We start from the raw sequence: 22,068 nt of genomic DNA, 5'->3' as shown, positions 1-22,068 counted from the left end.
TTCAAAACAGTTATCTTTAAAGTTAGATCAGGTTGCCCAGGGCTGACTCCACCTAAATTCTGAGTATCTCCAAGGCCTGAGATTCCACCACCTCTCTAGGCACCTCCTGTTCCACTGCTTACTATCACTGTGAAAAATCCTTTTCCTTATACTCAGTCAAAATTTTCTTTGCTGCTATTTGAGACTATTGCCTCTTGTGTTCTTGCTGTGCATCTTGAAGGAAAATCTGGCTCCGTGCTCTCTGTAACCTCTATATCAGTAACAAAATACAACAACTAGATCACCCCCAGTCCTCTCTCCAAGCAGAACAAAACCAGCTTTCTTGTACTGAGAAGCCCCAAATCAGACACAGAACTCCAGATGTAGCTTCAGAAATGTCAAATAGATTGGAGGAATCACACTTCCCTTGACCTGTTGGCTATGGTCTTGCTAACGCAACCCAGTATGCTATAAGCCTTTATCTCCACAACGGCAAAACTGCTGACCCATAGTCAACTTGTAGTCCACCAGGACACTCAAGTCCTTCCCTACAAGGGTGTCTCCTAGCCAGTGACTCCCTAGCCTATCTGGCTGCATGGAATTAATTATCCTCACATGCAGGAGCCTGCATTTGACTTTGCTGGATTTCATGACATTTCTGTCATCCCATTCCTCCAGTTTGTTGACACTGTCCAAAGGGCAGCCCTGCTCTCCCGTATACCAAGGGTTCCCTTCTATTTGCTGTCATCCACAAACTTGCTGAAGGTACTTTTTACTGTGTCACCTATGTCCACATTGTTCATGAAGACAATAAACTGCAACTTGTAACCATTTGCTAATTTGACTCTGAACTGTTAACCACTACTGTCCGAGCCAGGCAGCTGAGCCAGTTCTTCACCCAGCCAGCAGCACACTATCCAATCTGTGTCTCCCCAGTTTGACTAAAAGAGTGCAGAAGCCCTAGTGCAGTCAAAGCAAATGATAGCCACTACTCTCCCTTTGTCCAGTCATCTCACCACAGAAGACAACCAAGATACAGCCACCTTAGATACAGCTTCCAGGAAGGTATTTTCCATAGGCTTCAATAACCATGGTGAAGATGATCACAGTGCAGTTCCCTGGATCCTTCTTCTTTCCATTTCAGAAGACAGGCATGACATCTGCCTTTTATCCAGTCATTCTGGAAAATCTCATCTGATTGTCAGGAATTTTCAAAGATGAGAGACTGGTGTAGCACTGGTATTAGCCAGCTTCTTCAGCTCCCTTGGATGCATTCTATCTATACAACTCATATATGTCATGTTTCCTTAAATGAAACACAATTTACGCTTCCTGTACCTTTTGTAGCATTGCTTTTCTCCAAATTCTGCCACTAGGCACACAGGCCTTCAAGGCATGAAAGCAGACCCTGCCACTAAACACTGAAGAAAAGGCAGTATTGAGTACCTCAACTTTTTCCATATCCTTTGTCATGAGGATGCCCCACAACAGCAGGCCTGCTCCACTTGCTTCCAGTATAGCTATAAAAGCCATTTCCTTCCCCTTCAGTGCTTTGCAGGTTAAAAAAAAACCAAACAAACATGGCATCTCTTCTGAAAGCTGTACTGTTTTAAGACAGGTAGCTTTCATTTATTCAAATATTTTGTATTCTGAATCCTCATCAGAAAAAGGAATTGAACTGTGATGTACCAGACTAATTTTTGGTCTGGGTAAATTATTTTATTAACACCAATCTTTAAGAAGAATATTCACTGAATCTGAGTATCAAAATAAGGAAACCACAAATTCTACTGGGAGCTCATCATAGTGGTTGGTTATCCTTAATCTCCAAAAAGGAATTTTATTATAAATGTTAAAGAATGTTTGTTAAAAGAATATTCAATTTGAAAGTCAAGCTCCCAGATCACCTTAATTTGGCTTCCACTGGACGCTGCACAACCACCTCTCCAAGCTACATAATTACATGGTGTATCTTTTAAATAAAGGAAGAAAAATTTTACAAAGGAGGTCTGCCTGCAAGTCTCCTCCTTCATTTGCTGCAGAAATGGAGAGGGAGTGAAAACATACAACAAGGGGAGTACAGAAAGAATGATTCTGTCACTAAAGCAAACACCATTGCTCCACAATACTGGATTTTGCAACTACTGTTACCACAGGGTCTCTATGTGATGCTAATTAAACCAAAATTCTAGCGCTACTAGCATTTAACAACAGCCTTATGAGAGTCTGACTTCAGACCATAGTTCAGAAAGTTCACAGTTCAGAATATGCAAAGCTTTTAATGCAGTAATAAACTTCAACATATGCCTTACCATCCTGTATAAGTAAGTCTAAAAAAATCTTATCTTACATAGTTCACATGGCGTATTCCAAGTTATTGACATTTTTGGTGTTTTACCTTAATGTCTTTTTGGTGGTTCTCAAACAGAAATGAAAATAATAGCTATTGTAATGAGTGCCATGCTTAAGTTCATTAATCTCTGGAAAGCAGACAGATGCTATAGTGATAAGCACCAATAAAAGACAGGAATTAGTTATTCATTCTGTTATCAACAAAGAATTCAAGTCACATACAATAAGTAAGAAACAGGGTTAGAGACAAGAAGCAAAAAGATGAATTAGTAATTTGCAACCTGACCTCAACCTTTTCCTTGAAGAGAACGTGTCAGATACCATAGTGAAAAAAGATGGCATGTGATCATGTAATTAAGGACTAGATCATAAATGTGTGCACACAAAGAAATAAATCAAAGCTCCACAGACAAACGACCTTTTAATTTTGCAACCTTGGATGACAAGACTGAAGATCTGACAACACTGCTTTACCAGCAATTTGTGACAGTAACATTTCAGGGTGGATTCTTAATCAAACTGAAAAAAAAACCCAAACCCATCATATTGCACTAACACGATGTGCACATGAATATTCAATAAACTTGGAACCTCTACATCCACTGCACTTTCACCAACTAATCTACCAAGGAGAACATAATTTGGTATTCCATACACTGAGATGGGAATATTTAACCTATGAGTGTTCTTCAGTACTGTTGAGAGGAAAAAAATGAGGGGGTTTTGTGAAATTAACTTTTATTCCAGATTCTGACATGAACCCAGTTCTACTGAAACACTGAGTTCTCTGTCTGCTTGTGCTCAACCCTATGTATCTGTCTATACTCAATTCTTCTGACTTACTCTACAGTACAACCTTCCACAACCAGGAGATACAGAACCTGAACAAACATCGTAAGGCAAATTCTAGGAGATTTCATGCATTAGGTTCTAGCAAGTCTCTACTGAATGTATACAAATTTATTTTTCCCAACTTGGTTAAAATCATAAGTTTTAATGGCATCAATGGCAGCCACATCTTTCAAATAAAACCGCACCTACTACCATTTTCCAAGTCCTTAAACTCATGAGTGAGGCCCTGAAACTGTTTAAAAATACGTTACCTAAAATCTATTTCAAAGTGAGGAACCTATCATTACTGACTAAAGTTCAGAAAATTTACCTTAAAGATACATGATATGAAACAGTCGAAGCCAAAGGACTGAAAATCAGCAAACTGAAAATAGGAACTTCAAATAGGATTTTACAAGTACGTATGCAGAACCGTTCCTTGCCTGTTTCTGCTGGTCATCTAGGAAAGAGGCTAGTTAAGAACAGCAGGACACTGACAGAATGATTTCCAGAACATATTCCTGTCTGTTCTATTTCCCATGGGTTCCTCAGATGGAAGACAGATGCAAGCCAGATTAACTGCTCTGAGCCTGGCTATCATCTTTTTCAAGGACCTGAGGACAACTTTAGTTGATCCTACATATTCCAGCGTATGGAGGAACCAAAGAACATAAATTCTTTGCAAATAGAAGTTGTGGTGAGTTTTTTTTATGTTGTTTTTGTTTTGTTACAAAGTCACAACATAATAAATGTTTAGATGGATTAATTTAGATTTTATGAAAATGCTTTTCAACTGACCTTCTTTATTCACAGATGAAATGAAATTTATGCAATGCACAAGGCAACAGGTTAAAAACCAATCACTTGGTACTTACTTAAACATACTGAGATGAAGGCTGGTCAATTGATTGGATATTAAATGGAATCCACAAGATAACATTCAGTTTTCTGATATGCCTGAGACTTCCTGAATGTTCTTAGAGAAGTTTAAGGAATGATCACTAAGCGTATATTCAGTGTAACAGTGCTACTTTTACTCAGCTGTTGCAAGGATAGATTTATTTTAAACTAAACCATAATCTCAGAACGCAATCTTATATAATGCTGTTTCTCCAGATTTTTCTTCTTTTTCTTTCACCCCCCAAAAGGAGAAACTTCCAAAAGTAGTAGCAGACCTACACTTACCTTTCCACAATCCACTCTGGCCGAACTACTTTTTCTCCTTTCAATTCTTTTATTTTGGCATTTGGAAGATTTGTGGCAATGATGTGAGTTGTTTTTGATCTGGAATAGTATACATGGTATTGGCCTCCATGCAACATCATTAGCCGTTTTAATTCATCAGCTGAGGGATCTATAAAATTTAAACGAGAAATATTTCTGGTTTTTGTCAGCAAATACAGTAAGAAAAACAACTCTGAGAAATATGACGCCATGACCTGAAAGAGTACAAACTGTTGTTTTCCTTCAGAAAAACCTTACAAGTTCTTCAAAGAACAAATCAGAAGAGCATTTCTCAAGAAATGTAAAAAACTGTGTTTTTGAAGAGACCAATTCAAAAGGTAAACACTCTACTTGTTAGAGGATCTTTCCACAACATGTATGGGGGGAATAATCAAATAGATTTAATGTTAGACTACATTAAAAACACTTTACCTCAACATAACACAAAATGAGACTAGCTCACTCATCTTTTCACCACAGTTTGGGAGAGTAATTTATACCCAGAAGCAACAGAAAAGAATTAGTATCAATAGTGTTAGCAACAGCACAGAACGACTGTACAATTTCTGATTTACTGAAGCAGTTAAATCACTCTTTCTTTACCAGGTTATTCTTCAATTGTTACAGCGAACACAGAATACCTGAAAAACTAACATCTCTTCTTATCCCCTCAATCGTGTTAAAAAGAGTACTTATTTTGCAACCAGAAGTGGAAAAAAAAAAAAAGAAACAAACAAGTTTTAGCTTTTGGAAAGCCTTCCCAGTTGTACCATGCTGGCACCGAAAGATTTGGGCCAGCACAAATGTTTTGAATAGTAAATCCAGCAGAGGATACTAATAAAAAAAAAAAAAAAAAAAAAAAGTTTATCAATACAGGAAGGCGATTTTTTTTTTAAGAATAAAATTACCATTACTTCCAGCTTCCAGTGGCCTACTGTCAACTTTCACAATATTTCTAACACTTGATTATACCTCTAACTTTTACCTAAAAATTAAAGCACGCATTTTCCCCAAGCGTTCCCTTTCCTACTCCAGCCTTTTGGACAACCATCTTGAAAAGCTCTATTTAGGAACTAGTACTTCAAAGAATATGCAAATGCTTGATTTTCACTAAAGAAACTACCTGTATTAAAGTAATTGATTCAGATGTATTAATAGTTTACCACGTCCACCTTAATTTTTTTCAGTCCGTTTGAGTCCTGTACTCAAACCAGCACTGCTTTATCATAGAAGCTGTACGCATCAGTTAGATAATAGTCACAACATTCCTGGCATAGGTCCCTGAAAAAAGCTTTTGTGAAGTTTCAAAAAGGTTATTGAGCTGCTTTACAGAGCCCAGGAGAAATACGAACATAAGGATGGTTGATTAAAAATCTTACTCCAGATAACATGCACTATCACTCCATGACAGACAATGCATACATATGTTCTACCTCTTCTGTTCATCCTTCCTCTATGAGTGGGTTCAGTCTCAAGCATTATGCCACTCTGAGTAAGAAAACCCCAACATATCCACCCAAACATAAATTTAATGCATACACTCCAACCATCAACAGTCTGGAAAATTAAAAATATAATGTACGTAGGAATATGGAAGAAGTTAAAAGGTTTCATTTCAAAGAGTAAGATTGCAGAAGGGTGGAAAAATTTACTCCTACTTCTATTGGTGACCATTCACACAAATGATTCAGTAAAATAATATTTATATTCAGAACCCAAATCTGATTTTGTATTGAAAATCCTACTCATGACATACAAAGGACCAGAATATGCAAAACATACACAGTAACAGTTACGTATTTACTTAGTTGCAAAAGAATGTGTTTTACAGTTCTTTACGCCACTTAGGATGGTAAACTGACACTAAATCAGAACAGACTCTTAAAAAAATAAAAGGTTCACCTGTAAAACCGTTGACATAGATGGCGACTCCACTAAAGATACTTGAAGAATTTCCATCCCTCTGGTGCTGTATGGCTGCATCTGACCGGAATTGATCCTCCAATTTCTTAACCTTTGCTGACATGTACCCGCCCTAATTTTTAAGTTAAAACAAAACAAAACCAAACCCATGATTGCTAGTCTTACTTTCTAACATTTACAGACAGAAACTGATCAATTATAAGACTGGAAAAGTAAACAGCATCCCCTCAAATTGATTTTGGTTGACATACGGAAGATACATTCTTTTTCCAAATGAAAAATAATAAATCCTCCTGATTTCTTATCTATAAGATAATTGCATCTTGTTACCAATATGGAAGGATTTATTTCATACTTCTTTCATCTTATTCCATACAAAAAGGATTCTATCTATATAAAAATTCTTACAGAAGAAAAAAAAAAGAAACAAGGGAATGATGCAAGTCTGGATGCTAAATTGGAGGCTTTTCGCCTAAAGAAACAATGTAGAGAATATTCATTAGAGCTCCATGCATTTTCAGTTCTTAAATATACATGAGACAGTAGTATCATAAATATTTATGTAAATTAGGTGACTTAGTTATTGTTTCTCCAACTACACAGAATGTCATGGAAACAACCATACATAGTTTTAGAATTATTTAGTTTAGTTTTTAAATGGTGATTTAAAGCTATTCAAAGGTCTGCACTTATTAACAATGCAATTTAGTGGATTACTGTGAATGAAGACTTCAAAACCTGGTCATTTTAAAAATTTCTTTTGAAGTTAATTATGTGTTTTCAAGTGAAGCAAAAGGGTTTAATTTATAGCATTACCTTTAGCATATATAACAAAATTGTAAACCCTTTTTAACCACACTTCCATTTACCTCTTAAAAAAAAGAAAAAAAAGCCACTTGGTTTTGAACATACCCATATGCCCCAGCCATCGCCATCGGCAGCCCGTTTCCGCCATCCACCCCGCCTCATACTGAAGCTTCTGCATAGGAAGAACAATGCTTGATCAATTAGATGTTTAGTAACATCATCGGTGACATTTCAATGATGCATTACAGGCCATCTACAGATTATCACAGAGATTACATTTTCAAATGGGCTTCACTGAAGTATATGAGTTACACAGTTACCCTAGAAATGAAAAACTGCATTAAAACCTAGTTCCTCAGTTTTGTAGTAATGCACACTGTAGCTCCTGCTATGTATCAAGAAACACACATGTACATTTTGTTCTGTTCACCAGAATACAGAAAACTCATTACAATGCTCGATTTCCATTATGATTTATTAAATCCTCCCTGTTCATCATACATCTCCTATAAAAAAAAGAATAATAACAGGCTCTTAAATACAATTGCTACTGTTCATGCAAAATATTGCCCAAGTCAGAAACAATGTTTTATTTCCTGTTTGATACTATCTACACGGTGGGATGCAGGCAAACACCTCCCGGTACTACAGACTGGATTAATTTCACCAGTGGATTTACAGCTAATTACAGAAGGTCCAAACGCTTGTTGCTCCAGTGCAATACATCACATAAAAGCAAAAAACCAAAGGCCATCTTATGGTCACTGAAAAAGCAGTTGTTTATATTATCTAGTATGACCTATAGTAGCTAGGTTTGTGATTTGTTTCTTTGGGGTGGTTTGTTTGTTTGTGTTGCTTAATAATAAGTAAATAAATATACCCAACCAGCCAAATTGCAGTTTTCCTTTATGCAAGACACTTATCCCTGGACCATGAGCTGTACACAGCAGCATCCCCAGATGAGCTATTAGTTGGCTAGAACAGAACTGGTGGAGAGAAAACAGAAACATTTTGGACTGTGGCCAAGTGTTCACTGCACCCAAGTGATTCACATTAACTATAGCTGTTGTAACACTGATTTTAAAATATTGATTAATGATGTAGTGAGATCATGAGATCACTGCCTGCTATTACACCTCTCACTTTCTGCTCTAACCAGTTCCCTAAATAAAAACACTGTTTTGTCTTTTAGGGCTATTTGTCCTTAGAGCATGAGGACAGGACTCTGAAACTAGAAGGAAGATTTAAGCCAGTCACCTTTATTTCATTAAATATTTGATTTCTATTCGTTTATCCTCCATAAAAATGCACAAAACTACACTTAATACACAGACAGAAGTGAATTGGTTTTTTCATCCTTGTCTACTTTTGAGAAGATACCTATTCTCCGGACTGTCCATAGCATCATCCAGTAATGGAGCACAGAAGTTTCTCTCAGTCTCCTGCCTACCAGAAAGCACACACAACTGCGGATGCAGATTAACACATTTTGGTGTTTTCCTATCCAGGCCTTCTACTGCACTGTTCTGAAGACTGCCTCATTTATCACATTAAAATTTTGTTTCCTCTGAACCTGGCTGAAAGTTGAATTCTGGCTTTCTTCTCTTAAATCCCTTTTGTTCTAGGGCTACCAAGCAGGCATACTCTGAAATCCAATGAAACCACCCTGGACTGCAGGCAAGTTTAATTGCAAACCAAGACACAGCTGCAGGAAAGTTTTCATAAATAGGTTTTCATTGAATACTGCAAATATACCAAATTAGGCAACCGCAGAATTAGTCAAAGCAGGTACAACTACCTTGAAAAGACAAACTTCAGTGGTATGATTCAGGACCTCTGCAAGCACAGGAAGACCATGATGCACTCATCTATTCTTATAGTTGCTGTAATTTAATACATAACCTACACATATGTATGTAATTATGAAGATTAATCACATGTCAAGGAGATGAGCTCTACACCAACCACCAAACCCAAGCAATTCCTCCTCAGTATGCTGTATTTTCTCTTTAGGTACCTGTGTTTTTTACCCAGAGACCCATTTCCAAGATACTGGACTTCCTGAAATTTATTTTAATGGTTTGGATTATATCTAATAGATACCACAGAACTCTTAAGGAGCAGTGAGAAAAATGAGAGGAGATGATCTAGATGACCACATGAAATACAAAATTGACTTTTTTCCTGTAGAGGACAGTACATACTTAGATTATTTCTTTCATATGGAAAATTTCTATTTCTCCATCAGCTGAAGTCCACTGTAATTCAAATCTATCACTTCTGGCTAAGAAGCTATTGAAGAAAACAGAAAAGTCTATGTTCAAGAAAAATAAAATCATGAAAATGTCATCTTGTGGTTTTAGACAGTATAGGAATCAGTGTATGGGCTTGTAAGAGACACCAGAATTTTAAATATTGATTACCCTTTCTCCTTCTTAATAAAGGATGGCAAAGTCTTACAGAGTTGCTACAAAAAGGACAGAGATTCTCTCTTCACATGGAGCCACATGGAGAGAACAAGAGGTAATGGGTACGAGTTGTACCAGGAGAGGTTTCATCTAAGACAGACATTTTTTACAGCGAGAACAATCGATCACTGGAACAACCTCTCCAGGGGCAGCTGAGTCATCACTGGAGGTTTTCAAGTTGCAACTGGACAGGGATGCTAGATAATCTCATCTAGGCTTCCCTACCCATGAACAGTTGGACTAGATAACTCTTTTGAGGACCCTTCCAATCTGGGCTGCTCTATGATTCTGAGTCTACCAAACAAAAATCACATATGAAAAGAAATTCTTACTCTGAAAAAAAGCAAGAACCTTCAAGACTGTGTGAAATGCACACTGTAAATCACCACAACATCAGTCTAGTAAAAGACGTTCTTTATCCCAATCACTGAGTTCTTAAGAAGACAGGATTTGAGAGGTAGTTACTCGGATGCTTATATAGACAACCTCTTGCTTAAACTAAAATATCTAATGCCTGATAAACTGAAGAACTGCCTTCAGGAGGGCAAGCTTTTCTGAAAACACATCTTCTTGAAACACATTTAATTTTTATTCAGGACACTGGGAGGCGAGAAAGAAATGTCTCTAGTGTAAAAGCCATTAGATCAGACCACCACAACCAGTGGGGCCAATCAAAATCAGAATCATGGGTATGTGCCTAGTTTGGTGAAAACTAGTGTGTTAAAAACAGGATGTATCAACTGCTCAAAAGCTGTCTTCCTAGAGCCTGCAAAACTAGAGAAGCTAGGGCTGTAATGCCTACTTACAACATCTGATGATTTACCATTTCCTTGGCAGATGCGATTTTTGACTCAGCCAGTCCACTTAAGTTCTAAACAGAAGTTAGGAACATGGTACTTCAGCGATTACTAGATGCCTCTGCCTCAGGTCTTGAGAGTTGTGGATTATTTTCTTAATACTGATACGAAAACCTGGAAGACTAATTTCTCCCTTTGTAATCCCAGGACTACAAGGTTTCTGGACTAAGGAAAATCTCCACTGCTAAGGACTTGCACTTACAGTGTGAGTTTTTCCTTGAGAATGAAGATAACCTCTACAGCTGCCTCCAGAAACCTAAGGAACAAACGAGCATGAGAGACACCTTGCACAAGGTATATTAAATGAGTGGAAAAGTTAAGCAAGATTTGAAACATGCTCATTGGTTCATGAAATAAGAATTGCAAGGATGATATGATGCTCCCTCTATAGGAATCATGATGAAGGGATGAGTAAGAGAACTGTGTTATAAAGAGCCCTTGAAGTGGGAGGCAGAGGAGATGTACGGAAATCAAGGCAAGGGACTCAAACACCCATCACAAGCAGGCCAATTTCCAACAAGAGTTCACGCTTTTGGTGATTATAGTATCTAACTTGTTTCAGAATATTTTCTCTGTTTTCACAAATTCGAGAGCACAAACGCACAATGACTCAGTGAACCATCATAGTTACTAGTTTTCAGGGTATCTCCAGAGCCTGAAGGACAAGCCATAAAGTGACCCTTCACCTGGCAAAAAACCTTTTTAAATAAAATTGAAATGTTCACATTCTGGACCTGGGACTACAAAGATATCTTCAGCAATTAAAAAAAAAATGCCGACAAACTCTGAAACTGCACAAAAGCTCATAACAGTAGAAACAGTATTCCTAGGAACAGTATCCAAGTTTTCAGTGCAAGAGAAACAACCTTTCAAGAAAGAAAAAATACAAACTCCTGTGATCAAAATTAACATAATTTGGCCCTGAATCTCTTTCGAGACCACATACAAATGCTAAAATCTTACTGTTCTACAAAATAGGGTTATTTAACTAAAATTCAAATTTCTATTGGGCAATCTTTTTCAAAACTGAAGCTAGAAGAGAAACTAAGAGTTTTGATGCTTTGCACATGACTGGCAGCTCAGAAGTACTCAATACAGCCCACTAGGAAAAAATATGCAACACCCTTTCTTTGCACACTGCTTCACAGGCCTAGCATTATACTTGCCAATCCACAACCACTTAATCCTATTATTAAAGACTATTAATCAAAGCCTATAGATCAGGTAATGGAATGAAATGTTAAGTCTATATTCTGTGGATTCTGTAAACATGTCTGTGTGTGTATAAGAGGTGCACAGCAACTGAGAGATTTTAGATTGCAAAACAAGGAATGTAGATATGAACGTTGATGTTAATATTCCTTTTAGTTTCATCTGTTGCATACACAGTCTGATGCAGGAGTTATTTCTTAAAAAAACTTTAAATTCAAGACAGTGTGTTTTTTATTTTAAGACAAGTGGCTTTCTATCATCACAGGCAGTTGGGGTAAGACAGGTAACAGTCAAACCCAGACCAAAATCACAGGTATTATGGGGAAAAAATGCTTGGGAGCACAGAATACAGATCTCAATGACTCTTTTAAAAAGTTAATATGGATCCTCACGGGCTTTTTAATTCCCAGTCAGTACCAGTCCTACCCAAACCTGACCTGTCTCTGCCCTACCCTTGTCAACATTCCCTTTTCCAGGTAAACGGTGCAGAGACATTTCTACTGCCTCTTCAAGTAGCCAACGTGAATCTGGCAGAATATACACTTAATGGCTCCACACTACTGGAAAGCATATGAACTATTTCCAAAGACAAAATGAGGCTGTGACTCAACAAAGCACCCTGCCAAACTTGTGTCTACATACACAGCACAAGTAAACTCTAATCCAGACAATCCAATTCCAGGTAACCGAAAGCTGAGTGAAAGTGTAATAACACATGGTAACAGCTATCTTGCACTCTGACCAGAGTGAACATCCTCTCAATGTCCTACTGCAAAAGAACTTGATTTAATTAATGTATTCAAACACAACAAGCCTTATTCTTGAAGGTGTAACTCTACCGCTAACAGAAGTATGGCTATCTTGGGCCACTGCTAATGAGTATCAGAACCTTTTGCTTGAACTGTAGATTGAATCCATCCCAGCTCAGCAGGGTTTAAAAGTTGTTTCCACCAAGTGGGTATTTTGTGGCCTGTTTGAATTTCATGCATCTACATTCCAGCTCCCACATCAAACTCACCACTCTACTTGGCACTAGTCTGCAAGCTCTTTGAGGAAAGAACTGTCTTACGTGTTTACACATTTCTCAGCACAAGACAGTCCTATTCTTGGCTGAGCCTTCTGGAAAAGAGCTGCTGCTACAGGGTCTAAAACTGTTCTCTACCACATATTGAAAAGTTCAGAACCCAGCAAAAGAACTTAAAAATAATACAAAAAAGACAGCTCAAAAGTTTATTTTAAGATACTGTGTTTTTAAATCTCCATGATTTTAGACACTTCAGGGTTAACACTACTGTTCCATATTAAAATAAAACTAATTAGTATGTTGCAACGCAACTGAATTTTATTCTAGGCGGGAAATAAACTCTCAGGGTGAAGTTTTGTAAGATGGTTGAGTCAACTTGATGGCTGACTGCCACACCAAAAGTGATAGTTCTCCCCTCCAATCTCTGCTGGCCTAACAGGCTTTATCCCTTCTTCCCAACCTTTCCATTACCTCTGAACGCACATGACCCCCATGTTCATACTGGTGCTATGTGCAATTCAGCTCACCAAATCAATAGAAAATTGACGTAATTTTATGGGTTAGTTTCCTGCCAGTTCCGCAAGCTACAGTGACTCACAGAAGTTATCTGACAAACCCAAAGCAGTCTGGCCAGAAAAAGAGGAATGGACGGACTGTTCCTCTCATTGCTGGTGGCACCTTCAGATTATCTTACCCATTTCTAGATACCCACTTTTAGGGTCATGGCTATAACTAACTAACTGTGGTGTAAATGTGGATAGAGTTGCAATGAGCTAGCTACTATTCATCAACTAGCCCTGCTTATGTTCCCCCCTCCCAGCAGTAAACAAGAGGGATAGGCTACCTCACCTGTTCCATAGGGTGAGAGTTTTCAAAGAACGTTACAACAGAACAGCTCCCCACCTTAGGCCACATGTGTCCATACAATTATCACTTCTAACTACAAGCACCTGATGCTATAGACTCAACCAGCAAGTTCTGTTTTGCAGTTCAATCTCTGATAATATTTCAGAGCAACAGAAATGAAATTAACTGAAGGAAACTTGAAAAATATCTGTCCCCCTAAAAACACCCAATACCACCAGCCCAATCCCCTGTGAGTAAACCTAAGTATAAATTAGGAATGAACAATCATTAAAATCTTGGGCAAATTAAGTATTAGACACAAAGCTGTAATACTATTTTTCTAAAATAGGAATATCCATGGCATTTGCTAGAAAGGTGAAACACCATACACCTTTCCATAAAGCATGAAAAAACCAAAGTTCTTCAGAATCAACTCCTTATATGTAGATGACTATCCATGCATACTTTCATTTGAGCTTGACAGCAAAGAAATGACACTGTGACCTTCAGTTCAATTGCTCCTCCAGAAACACACAAGAACTCTTTGCTAAACTAATCCCGTTTCTGAACTGACTATTCTTGCAACTCAAAATGGTCTTTATTTCAGACCAGGTTAGTTTAACATCAAGGACTAAATACTTCACATACAAGTAACAACAAAGAAATATACATTTCTTTTGCTGGCAAATCATCACAATGACCTAAAGCAGTTGTACAACAGGCAACCCTTTATATGAGAGCTGTAGAAGAAAAAGAGTTCAGACCTTTCCACAACTGATTTTGAGTCTGGGACAGAATTGTTTTAATTGTCACAATTTAAGGAACCATGAGCACAAGGTACAGAAAACAGTATCACTGGAAAGTCTGCACCAGCTCTGAGCAACCTGTTTTCAAGAAAATACTCTTTTTGCTTTTACACATGGGATTTGAAATGGTTAGTTCTTTGAAAAATAGCAAGCCAGATGCAATTTGAGACCAACTGTCAATGTTTCATTCCCCTCTAAGAATAATGCTCAGTAGCAGCTACAGTCCATTTAGAGCTTGTCACAAGCAGTGGCTCAACTTGGTTTTCTTTTTCAACAATTCTTCTTCACACAGAAGACTCTGGCTTCAGTTTCAACATTTCTGCATTTCCTGGTAAAGTTTCCCGCCCCTCCTTCACAATTCCTCAGTGATGAGTGGCTCTTCTTCATAAATTTTCACTGCTATATTCAACCACATAGCTCAATCCACTTTTTAGTTTAAATATTACCGCTTTGATACAATGTTCTTATTGCCACAATACACTGGGAAGTTTCAGCAGACTTCAGCAACTGGCTTCATTACTTCTCTTCTGCACTTAAGATTCTTTTGGAGTTTCAACCCCAAGAGGACTTGGCACACTCAGTCTTTATGCCAGTTTCTAAATGCTAGATTCCAGAATAAAATCCATTAAAATCACAATAAGAAGTGTAGCTTCTTGTATAGGAATTAGGACTCTCAATAGCATCAGTGAATGGACTATAAATCACCTAAAGGAAATTCTCTTTCTGTGGTGCTAATAATAAAGCACCACTTCTTCTCTACCTGGGTTTTTTTGTTTGTTTGTTTGTGTGTTGGGTCTGTTGGGGTTTTTTTTTGGAAGTGTTGAGGGCAGTTGTGCTTTATGCTTAATTCAATGTTATCCATGTACACTGGGCAGGTGCTGATCAGGGACAGGGTTTTCAGGGAAAAAGATAAGATAGCCACTGTGTGAATCTCAAGTGGTAACTGATGTCAGATATTAAGGAAGACACCCCTTACTCATATACAGGCAGCACTAAACACATACAGCAGCAAAGTAACTTCACCAGCAAAGGCATTGATGACTACAGATTCAGTATTTAAACTGGCAGATTTTCTGTTCATAGCAGCTTTTAAATGATATTACTTAATTCCAACTGACATTACGTATTCAAGTTCCCATGTTTTTCTGGACTTCCCTTTGAAACTCTCAAAGCTGCAAAATCTTTTTTGAAGTAAAATCTTCACAAGATAGGGCTTCTATGCTTAACCTTGAAGTTTTAAGTTTGTGTTCAAGTTTTCTGCATCTTTCATTACTCCATGGATATTACTTTTATCATCAACTCAGACCAACAAGACTAGGAAGAATGAGATGAAACTAGTAAGTGGACAGATCAAAACAAATGGAAATATTTTTTCATCTGTTGCCTAGGTTTTTTGTGGACTCTCTGACACAGGACACCAAGGATGCTAAAAGTCTGCATGGGTTGAACAGATGAATGGAATAAAAACCTTTTTTTTTTCTTTTTTTTTAATGTAACGAACTACAGGAACTCAGAATATAAAGCCAAAGTATCTCAATATGTTTCTTTACTATCACCGAGGTGAACTTTTGATCTGACCCAACGATATATTCTCAACTTTCCTTTTGGATTTGGAGGAAAGGGAAAAGCTAGAGCACAGTGTTTTCATGTTTTCCAGGAAAAATACAGTTCTAATTTCTTAGGACAAAACAGAAATGCTCTAGTTCTTTAGAATCCCTAAATAAAACTCAAATACGAAATGCATCCTTGGCCTGAAGTGGTTTTAAATTGGTATTTCAAGTGCCTCTAACATCACAGTAACAGTGTCACACTGCTGCCTAGTGAAGACAGATCAATACAAAAAGACTACAGAGCAAAAATGGCCTACCCCAGGCAAACATGATGCTAGTAAAACTTAAGTTAAAAAATCAACATAGAAGTTACGCAAATCATTATGGAAGTGCAACACTTACAACTTCAAATTCCTGATCAGCCAGAAATTAAAAGCGAAAAGTCACTACCCCTACCTCTCATCCAGTATTGTTTTACAAGAGAGTTCTTAGAACTGCTTACCAAATAATGTAATTTCAGCATGGAAATAGAGGAAATAGTGACTGAAAAGCCAGTATTTCCAGTTTCCCAATGCTCTAATGTTTCCTGAAAACAACAGGCAGATTCAGAAACCAGGAACCGTATCCTTTCAATACAGACCATTATTTAAGTTCTTTACTTCAACTGGGAGTCGCTTTCAAAAGCACAAAATGGTAAAACACATTCACTCTACTTGGTAAACTGCACTAACCATCCACCTTACATGTCATGGGGTCACAGACTTTCCTATTCGTAAGAACTATCAGCAATTTCATGACTTCTTTTAAACAGCAACAGCTCCCAGGTTTCCAAAATCATGTAAGTGGAGTACACCCATTTGTCCAGGATGCTGACTCACTGGACCAACAGCTGACCTGAGTCACCTCAAAAAGATGAAGTCATGAACATGGTGGACAGGGCTTTATTTTACTTTGGATATTCACTGACAATTGGAACCTAACAAAAAAAAAAAAAAAAAGTTAGCAACAGTCCCCAGGATCCTGCCACAATACACTACATACCTCATCCTCTGCCAGAAGACTGCCAATCTCTAAAGTCAATACGGACAAACCCCAGAGCACTTCTCAACCCTACTCTGTGCAGCTTTGCACTGCTGACGTTTGGCATTCAAACCCATCCACCTGCATTTGCAAGAATGACTCTGCAAGGTACCTGAGCAGTGCCTTCTCCTAAGTGAAATTAGCCTTCTCTTTTTCAGGATTATTTACTTTCATAAATCAAGAAGCTGAAAAGGACTGCATGAATTCAAGCAAACCAAATAAGGAGGTTACAACTACTAACTCCCTTACGTTGGGATTTGGTTAGAAGTAATTACAGATAGCTGGGGACAGAAAGCAAAACCAACACAGAACAGTTAACCACAACATGGCTAAACCTTATTTATACAACTAAATTTCAAACCACCTGCTTCAGCACTATTAAATAGGTAGAATACCCATTGGGAAACTGGGAGACCTGAAGCTTTGAGACAGGAAGAGTCGCCTGCCCTGCTCTGCCCGCCCCACGCACCCCCACCCCCAATTAATAAAATATTACTTTCCCAAAAAGGTAACACTGAAATTCAGGGACCACGATCTGCTTAGGTGTTTCCACCAAAGAATACAGAAGATTAAAAAATCGTTTATATGGGTATACCAAAGTAAAACTATCTGCCAGACAAGATTTAATGGTCACAGATTCCTTAACTGTACTAGCAGCAGTCCTTCACTTAGTTTTGAAAACACAAGTCACAGGAAGCGAAGTTACCATCACAGTGTAGAATTTAAAGCTGTTCTACTCACCTCTCTTCCACTGAAGAGTGAGAAAGAAGAAGGGTTTCCTAATTCTGACTTCTGCCTTATCAACACCAGTTACTCCACATGACACACAGAAGTGGGGAGACCACAGACATGGGAGGCCCTCCTCCCTAAAAACCTTTGTGTCTCCAATTAAAATGCTGTCTGGTTTCCACAACAGAGCACAAAGCTGCTCCTGGGGAAAAGCACTACACAAATTTATCTCTCAGAAGAAGACAAAAAAAACCCAACTTCAACAAGTGTACTATATTACACCTTTGAGAATTGCTCATGCTTTTTTCCAGTCGCTTAGATTTGCTCTCTTACTTTCAAATTTCTTCGTAACTCCATGGCCACCCTCATTTCTACTTGCTTCCGATTTCTCCTCATTTTGCTATGCTTAGGTAAACACATAGCACTATCACCAAATTAATCTACACTGTATCCTTGAGGGAGGGTTTCAACATTTGGATATTTAGCTCCCTTGCTGTATCTATACAAGGCAAACATGCTGCTAAGGGCTGACAGAGATCTCAGTGACAATAATGTACACCTTTAATTAAAACAGAAAAATGTTCAATCCAAACAAATTCATTCTTCATGAAATAAACAATAGCTAACAAATTAAATGGGGAAAGCACATAGAAGGGTCAGGCAACTTATTCTTTCCCTGCTTGTCCTGAAAAGAGATCTGTGTAATCATATTAATTTTTTCTACCTACTCAAAACTAGGTTCCTTATTCTAATCATTCTTTTTTTAAAAAATTTCCCTAGCAACTGAAAGGGATGGTAGAAAGACTGAAAATCTGCCATGAAACTTCTTTAAAAAAAAAAAAGATATATGGGTCAAGGGATCAGAGAAGACTCATCAAAATCAGCTCTCGGTTACAACACACTGTCACTGCATCAGAACAGGCTGTGACTAAGGAAGAGTATGTACATACTATCCGGAAAGATGGACTGGTGCTACAGTTGAAAGGCCAATTACTGAATAATGTACTGAAGACATGTATACTGTACATATAAAAATGTACAAAGAGTTTACTATCAAGGCCTGATACATGGTAATGTATTTTCCCTACTAGAGCTTTACTTTTAAAACAATCTTTCTTCAAGTAGTTAAACATCAGTGAGTCACAAGGCAGGTGTCTGCACTGTGCCTCTACTAATACTGTCCTACCAATGACCTCCAGTCCGACAGCTTGGGATTATTTACTAATAGGGATTTGGTACACTGTCCGGCGTAAGAAATGGACTGAATGAAAAGACCAATATGGTGGGAACGGGTAATAACTACACGCTTGAGACAAGATGACAAAGAATTTGTCAGAGATTCGGATTTCTGTGTTAAATGTCATAAACCTTAGACAGAACTATACCAGAAATAAATTTTAACTATAACCTCTTGCAACTAATGGCCATTAGGCAACTGTTTCAAACAGTTCTATCAGAGCAACAATAGCATCTAAATGAATAAAGAATTCAGATAGCAAAATTAGAATCTCCCGGGTTTTGTTCTTTGGACTACAGTATCAAATTTGAGATTGGACCTGGCTTTTAAATCAAGATGCAGAGCAAACATCAACTCATCTCTTCATGAAGAAAATCGCTCATTAACACGAGCGTAGTATTCTGTCATTTTGAAGGCTTGGACATCAATTTTAAAGCATCAGAAATAATGGAGCATTACAGCATACAACACAGATTTTCTATCAAAAAATCACGTGCTTGTGATACTATCTTGCTCTCCCTTAAGGTTAACATGCCACTACCGTGCATCTCTGCCATTACCGCGCGTCTCCCATCAGGGGATTTTTGCTCAGTATCACACGTCAAGTCAACGGTAAGTATATGGCAAAAGGCATCAACATCAGACAGGGAAGGGGGGAAGAAGCATCAGCGGACACATCTGTCCCCCCGTGTTTGTAAGCACAGGCTCACTCATCACGCAGAGGTCCACCTCCTTTCAGCACAGCGGCTACATCCAGCACTATTGCTCAGCAAATACAACTTGTGACAAACACGGTGGCAACCCGCACGGATGCACGCTGCTACGGCCGAGCGCCAGGGCGCGCGGTGTGTGCACGAGGGCAAGGCTGCGCCAGGGCTGGGCCGGGCCGGGCCCCCCGCGCCCCTCCCCCGGCCCATTTCCCTGCAGTGACCCCTCGGCCGGCAGAACACCGGCGGCACGGCGGCGGCTCTGCCCGCGATCCGTGTTGTGTCTGAGGCGCAGGCCCCATGTGACAGGCGCACGCACCGCCCGGTGCCGTAGCCGGCGGGAGGCGGGGGAGGGGAGGGCGGCGAGCGGGGGCGGCCGACCCCGGCAGCACACACCTGGCACACCCTCCGCAACTTGCAGAGCGCGCGCGCGCGCGCCCAGGGGTCCGGCCCCCTCCCCCCCCCCCGCGCGTACATACACCCCCCCCGCGCGGGCGAGCGGGGCTGAGCAAGGCCCCCGCGCCGGTTACATAACCCCGCGCGCCACACTCCCCCCCCCCCGCCCCCCCCCCCCCCCCTCCGGCGGGGAAGAGCTGCGGCGGGGGGCGGGGGGAGGCCCAGGCCGCGGGCCCGGGGAGGGGCTGAGGCAGGGCAGGGGCTGCGGGCCCGCGGGCTCCCCGGCCTCCCCCCGCCCCCCGCACGCGCGCACGGGGCCGCGCTCGCGAGGGCCCGGGCAGCTGCGCCGCGGGGGGGAAGGCGGCCGCCCCGGCAGCCCCCCGCCGCCGCCGCTCACCTTTCGCCGCGTCCCAGACGCACATTCCCGGGGCGCCGCCGCCGCCTGCCCTGCCGGGCCGTGTGGGGGCTTCACATCGCGTCTCCCCCCCCGCGGCACGGACGCACGCAACCGCCGCCTCCTGCCCGCCTTCCTCCTCCTCAGCTCTCAGCCCCGGCCGCGCTCTCCCGTCTCTCTCTCCCCCCTCTTCCTTCCTCCCTCCCTCCCCCTCCTCCCCCTCTCGGTGTCCCCAGCAGCAGCCCCTCCTCCCCCCGCCCTTCCTGCGAGCGCGTCACGAGAGAGTCTCGCGCCACCAACCGCCGCTCGGTCAACAAGCGGCGCGCGCCGGGCAGGCCAGCCGGCCGGCCCGCCCGCCCCCGGGGCGCCCCCTAGCGGCTCGCGCCCCGCGGAAAGTCGCGTGCGGCGCGGCCGCCGCTCCGCCGAGAGGGCTGGGGAGCTCTCACGCTGGGCACGTGACAGAGGGGGGCGGGGCCAGCCGAGCAGCTCGCGCGCCTCTCCGGCCTTCCCCCCCCCCCCCGCCCCGCCCGGGGTGGGCTGCGGAGGGCGCGGAGCGGCTGCGCCTCCTGGAGGCCCGACGGCCGCGCTGCAAGAGCAGGGAAGGGGGTGGAAGCCGATGCAGCGGCGGCGCGGGCAGACATGTCACAGCGGGACGCGACGGGAGCGGAGACGACCCTTGTGCCCGCTGTATCCCGGCCCTCCCAACGGCAGGGGCCGCGGTAGCCACCGGCCGGCTGCCTGGCCGGCAGAAGCGAGGGGCGCGCGTGTCCGCCCGCAGTGCGGCCGCGGCTCCCGTGAGCGCAGCAGGCGGCGGCGGGCAGGAGCCGTGAGGGCGGGCGGCTGCGGGGCGGTGGGAGCGCTGCCCCCGGCACGGGCACAACCCGCCTGCCTGCGGCCGGGCCGCGCCACAGCGGCGGGGGGAGCCCCTGACTCCGGCGGCGGCAGCACCCCCCCCCCTTCCGGGGCCGCCGCCCAGGGAGGAAGCGGGCGGGAAAGGCGCGAGTCGGGCTGTGGCGGCGGCGCGTATGGCGGGTGCCCCCGAGCCGCCCCTCGGCCGGGCCCTCCGGAGGGGCCTGCGCTGTGCCGCCCCTGCAGCGGCCCCCTCCGCGCCGGGGTCCGCGTAGGGGATGGCGGGGGGGCGTTACGGCCCAGGCCTGGCCCTGCCCTGGGCCCTGGGGCCGGGCCGGGTTCAGGCCGCAGCAGCCGCGCGGTGGAGGGGGTTTCTCCCACGGAAAAGGGGCTGCTTGTGCCCCCGCTCGCTAGATGCAGCAATAACGCCCGCTGGCTCCTGGCATGTGATTCTGCATATTTAATTATGCAGGCTTCTAAGAGAAGTGCAGCGGTGCCACCTGCTCTTCCCTGGTAACCTTACAATCAGCAGCTGTTTCAGCTCCGTTTGACAAAGGCTTCTCGGCCTCCGCAACGTGAAGGGTTACAGGTTCTATTAGAAAGAGCAGCAGTGAGGCAGCATGAGAGCCCAGGGTAACTCGGGTGCTGAGCCAGCATGCTCCTGTGCAAACCGGTCACCACATGTGTGGGCCCTTCTCCAGTTCTTCCCCAGTTACAGCTCATGGGAGAGAACTGGGGATGCTGTGAAGTGTCTCTGTGGGGAGGCAGGAAGGACCACATGTGGGGGAAGATACAGG

General features: G+C 42.0%; 1 protein-coding gene across 4 annotated transcripts in view; it reads right to left on the bottom strand.

Annotated features, from left to right (window-relative positions):
- The window catches only part of REV1 (REV1 DNA directed polymerase), a 62,690-nt gene extending 42,086 nt beyond the window's left edge, over positions 1-20,604 (bottom strand). For 2 of the 4 annotated variants that reach the window (XM_040584737.1, XM_040584739.1), the window contains exons 1-4: positions 20,426-20,604; positions 7,222-7,288; positions 6,289-6,421; positions 4,348-4,516 (exon numbers count right to left, since the gene is read on the bottom strand). In XM_040584737.1, the coding sequence (XP_040440671.1) occupies positions 4,348-4,516; positions 6,289-6,421; positions 7,222-7,278 (359 nt within the window). In that variant the 5' untranslated portion in view covers positions 7,279-7,288; positions 20,426-20,604. Of the gene's footprint in view, positions 1-1,022; positions 1,174-4,347; positions 4,517-6,288; positions 6,422-7,221; positions 7,291-20,425 lie in introns of those variants that run through there. The other 2 variants (XM_040584740.1, XM_040584741.1) reach the window with 2 other exon arrangements.
- Positions 20,605-22,068: the final 1,464 nt, after the last annotated feature.

Source organism: Falco naumanni, chromosome 2 (genome assembly GCF_017639655.2).
Source record: "Falco naumanni isolate bFalNau1 chromosome 2, bFalNau1.pat, whole genome shotgun sequence".
NCBI classification, from domain to species: Eukaryota; Metazoa; Chordata; class Aves; order Falconiformes; family Falconidae; genus Falco; species Falco naumanni.
Note: the sequence above shows the minus strand (reverse complement) of the source record. Positions and strands in the feature narration are given on the sequence as shown.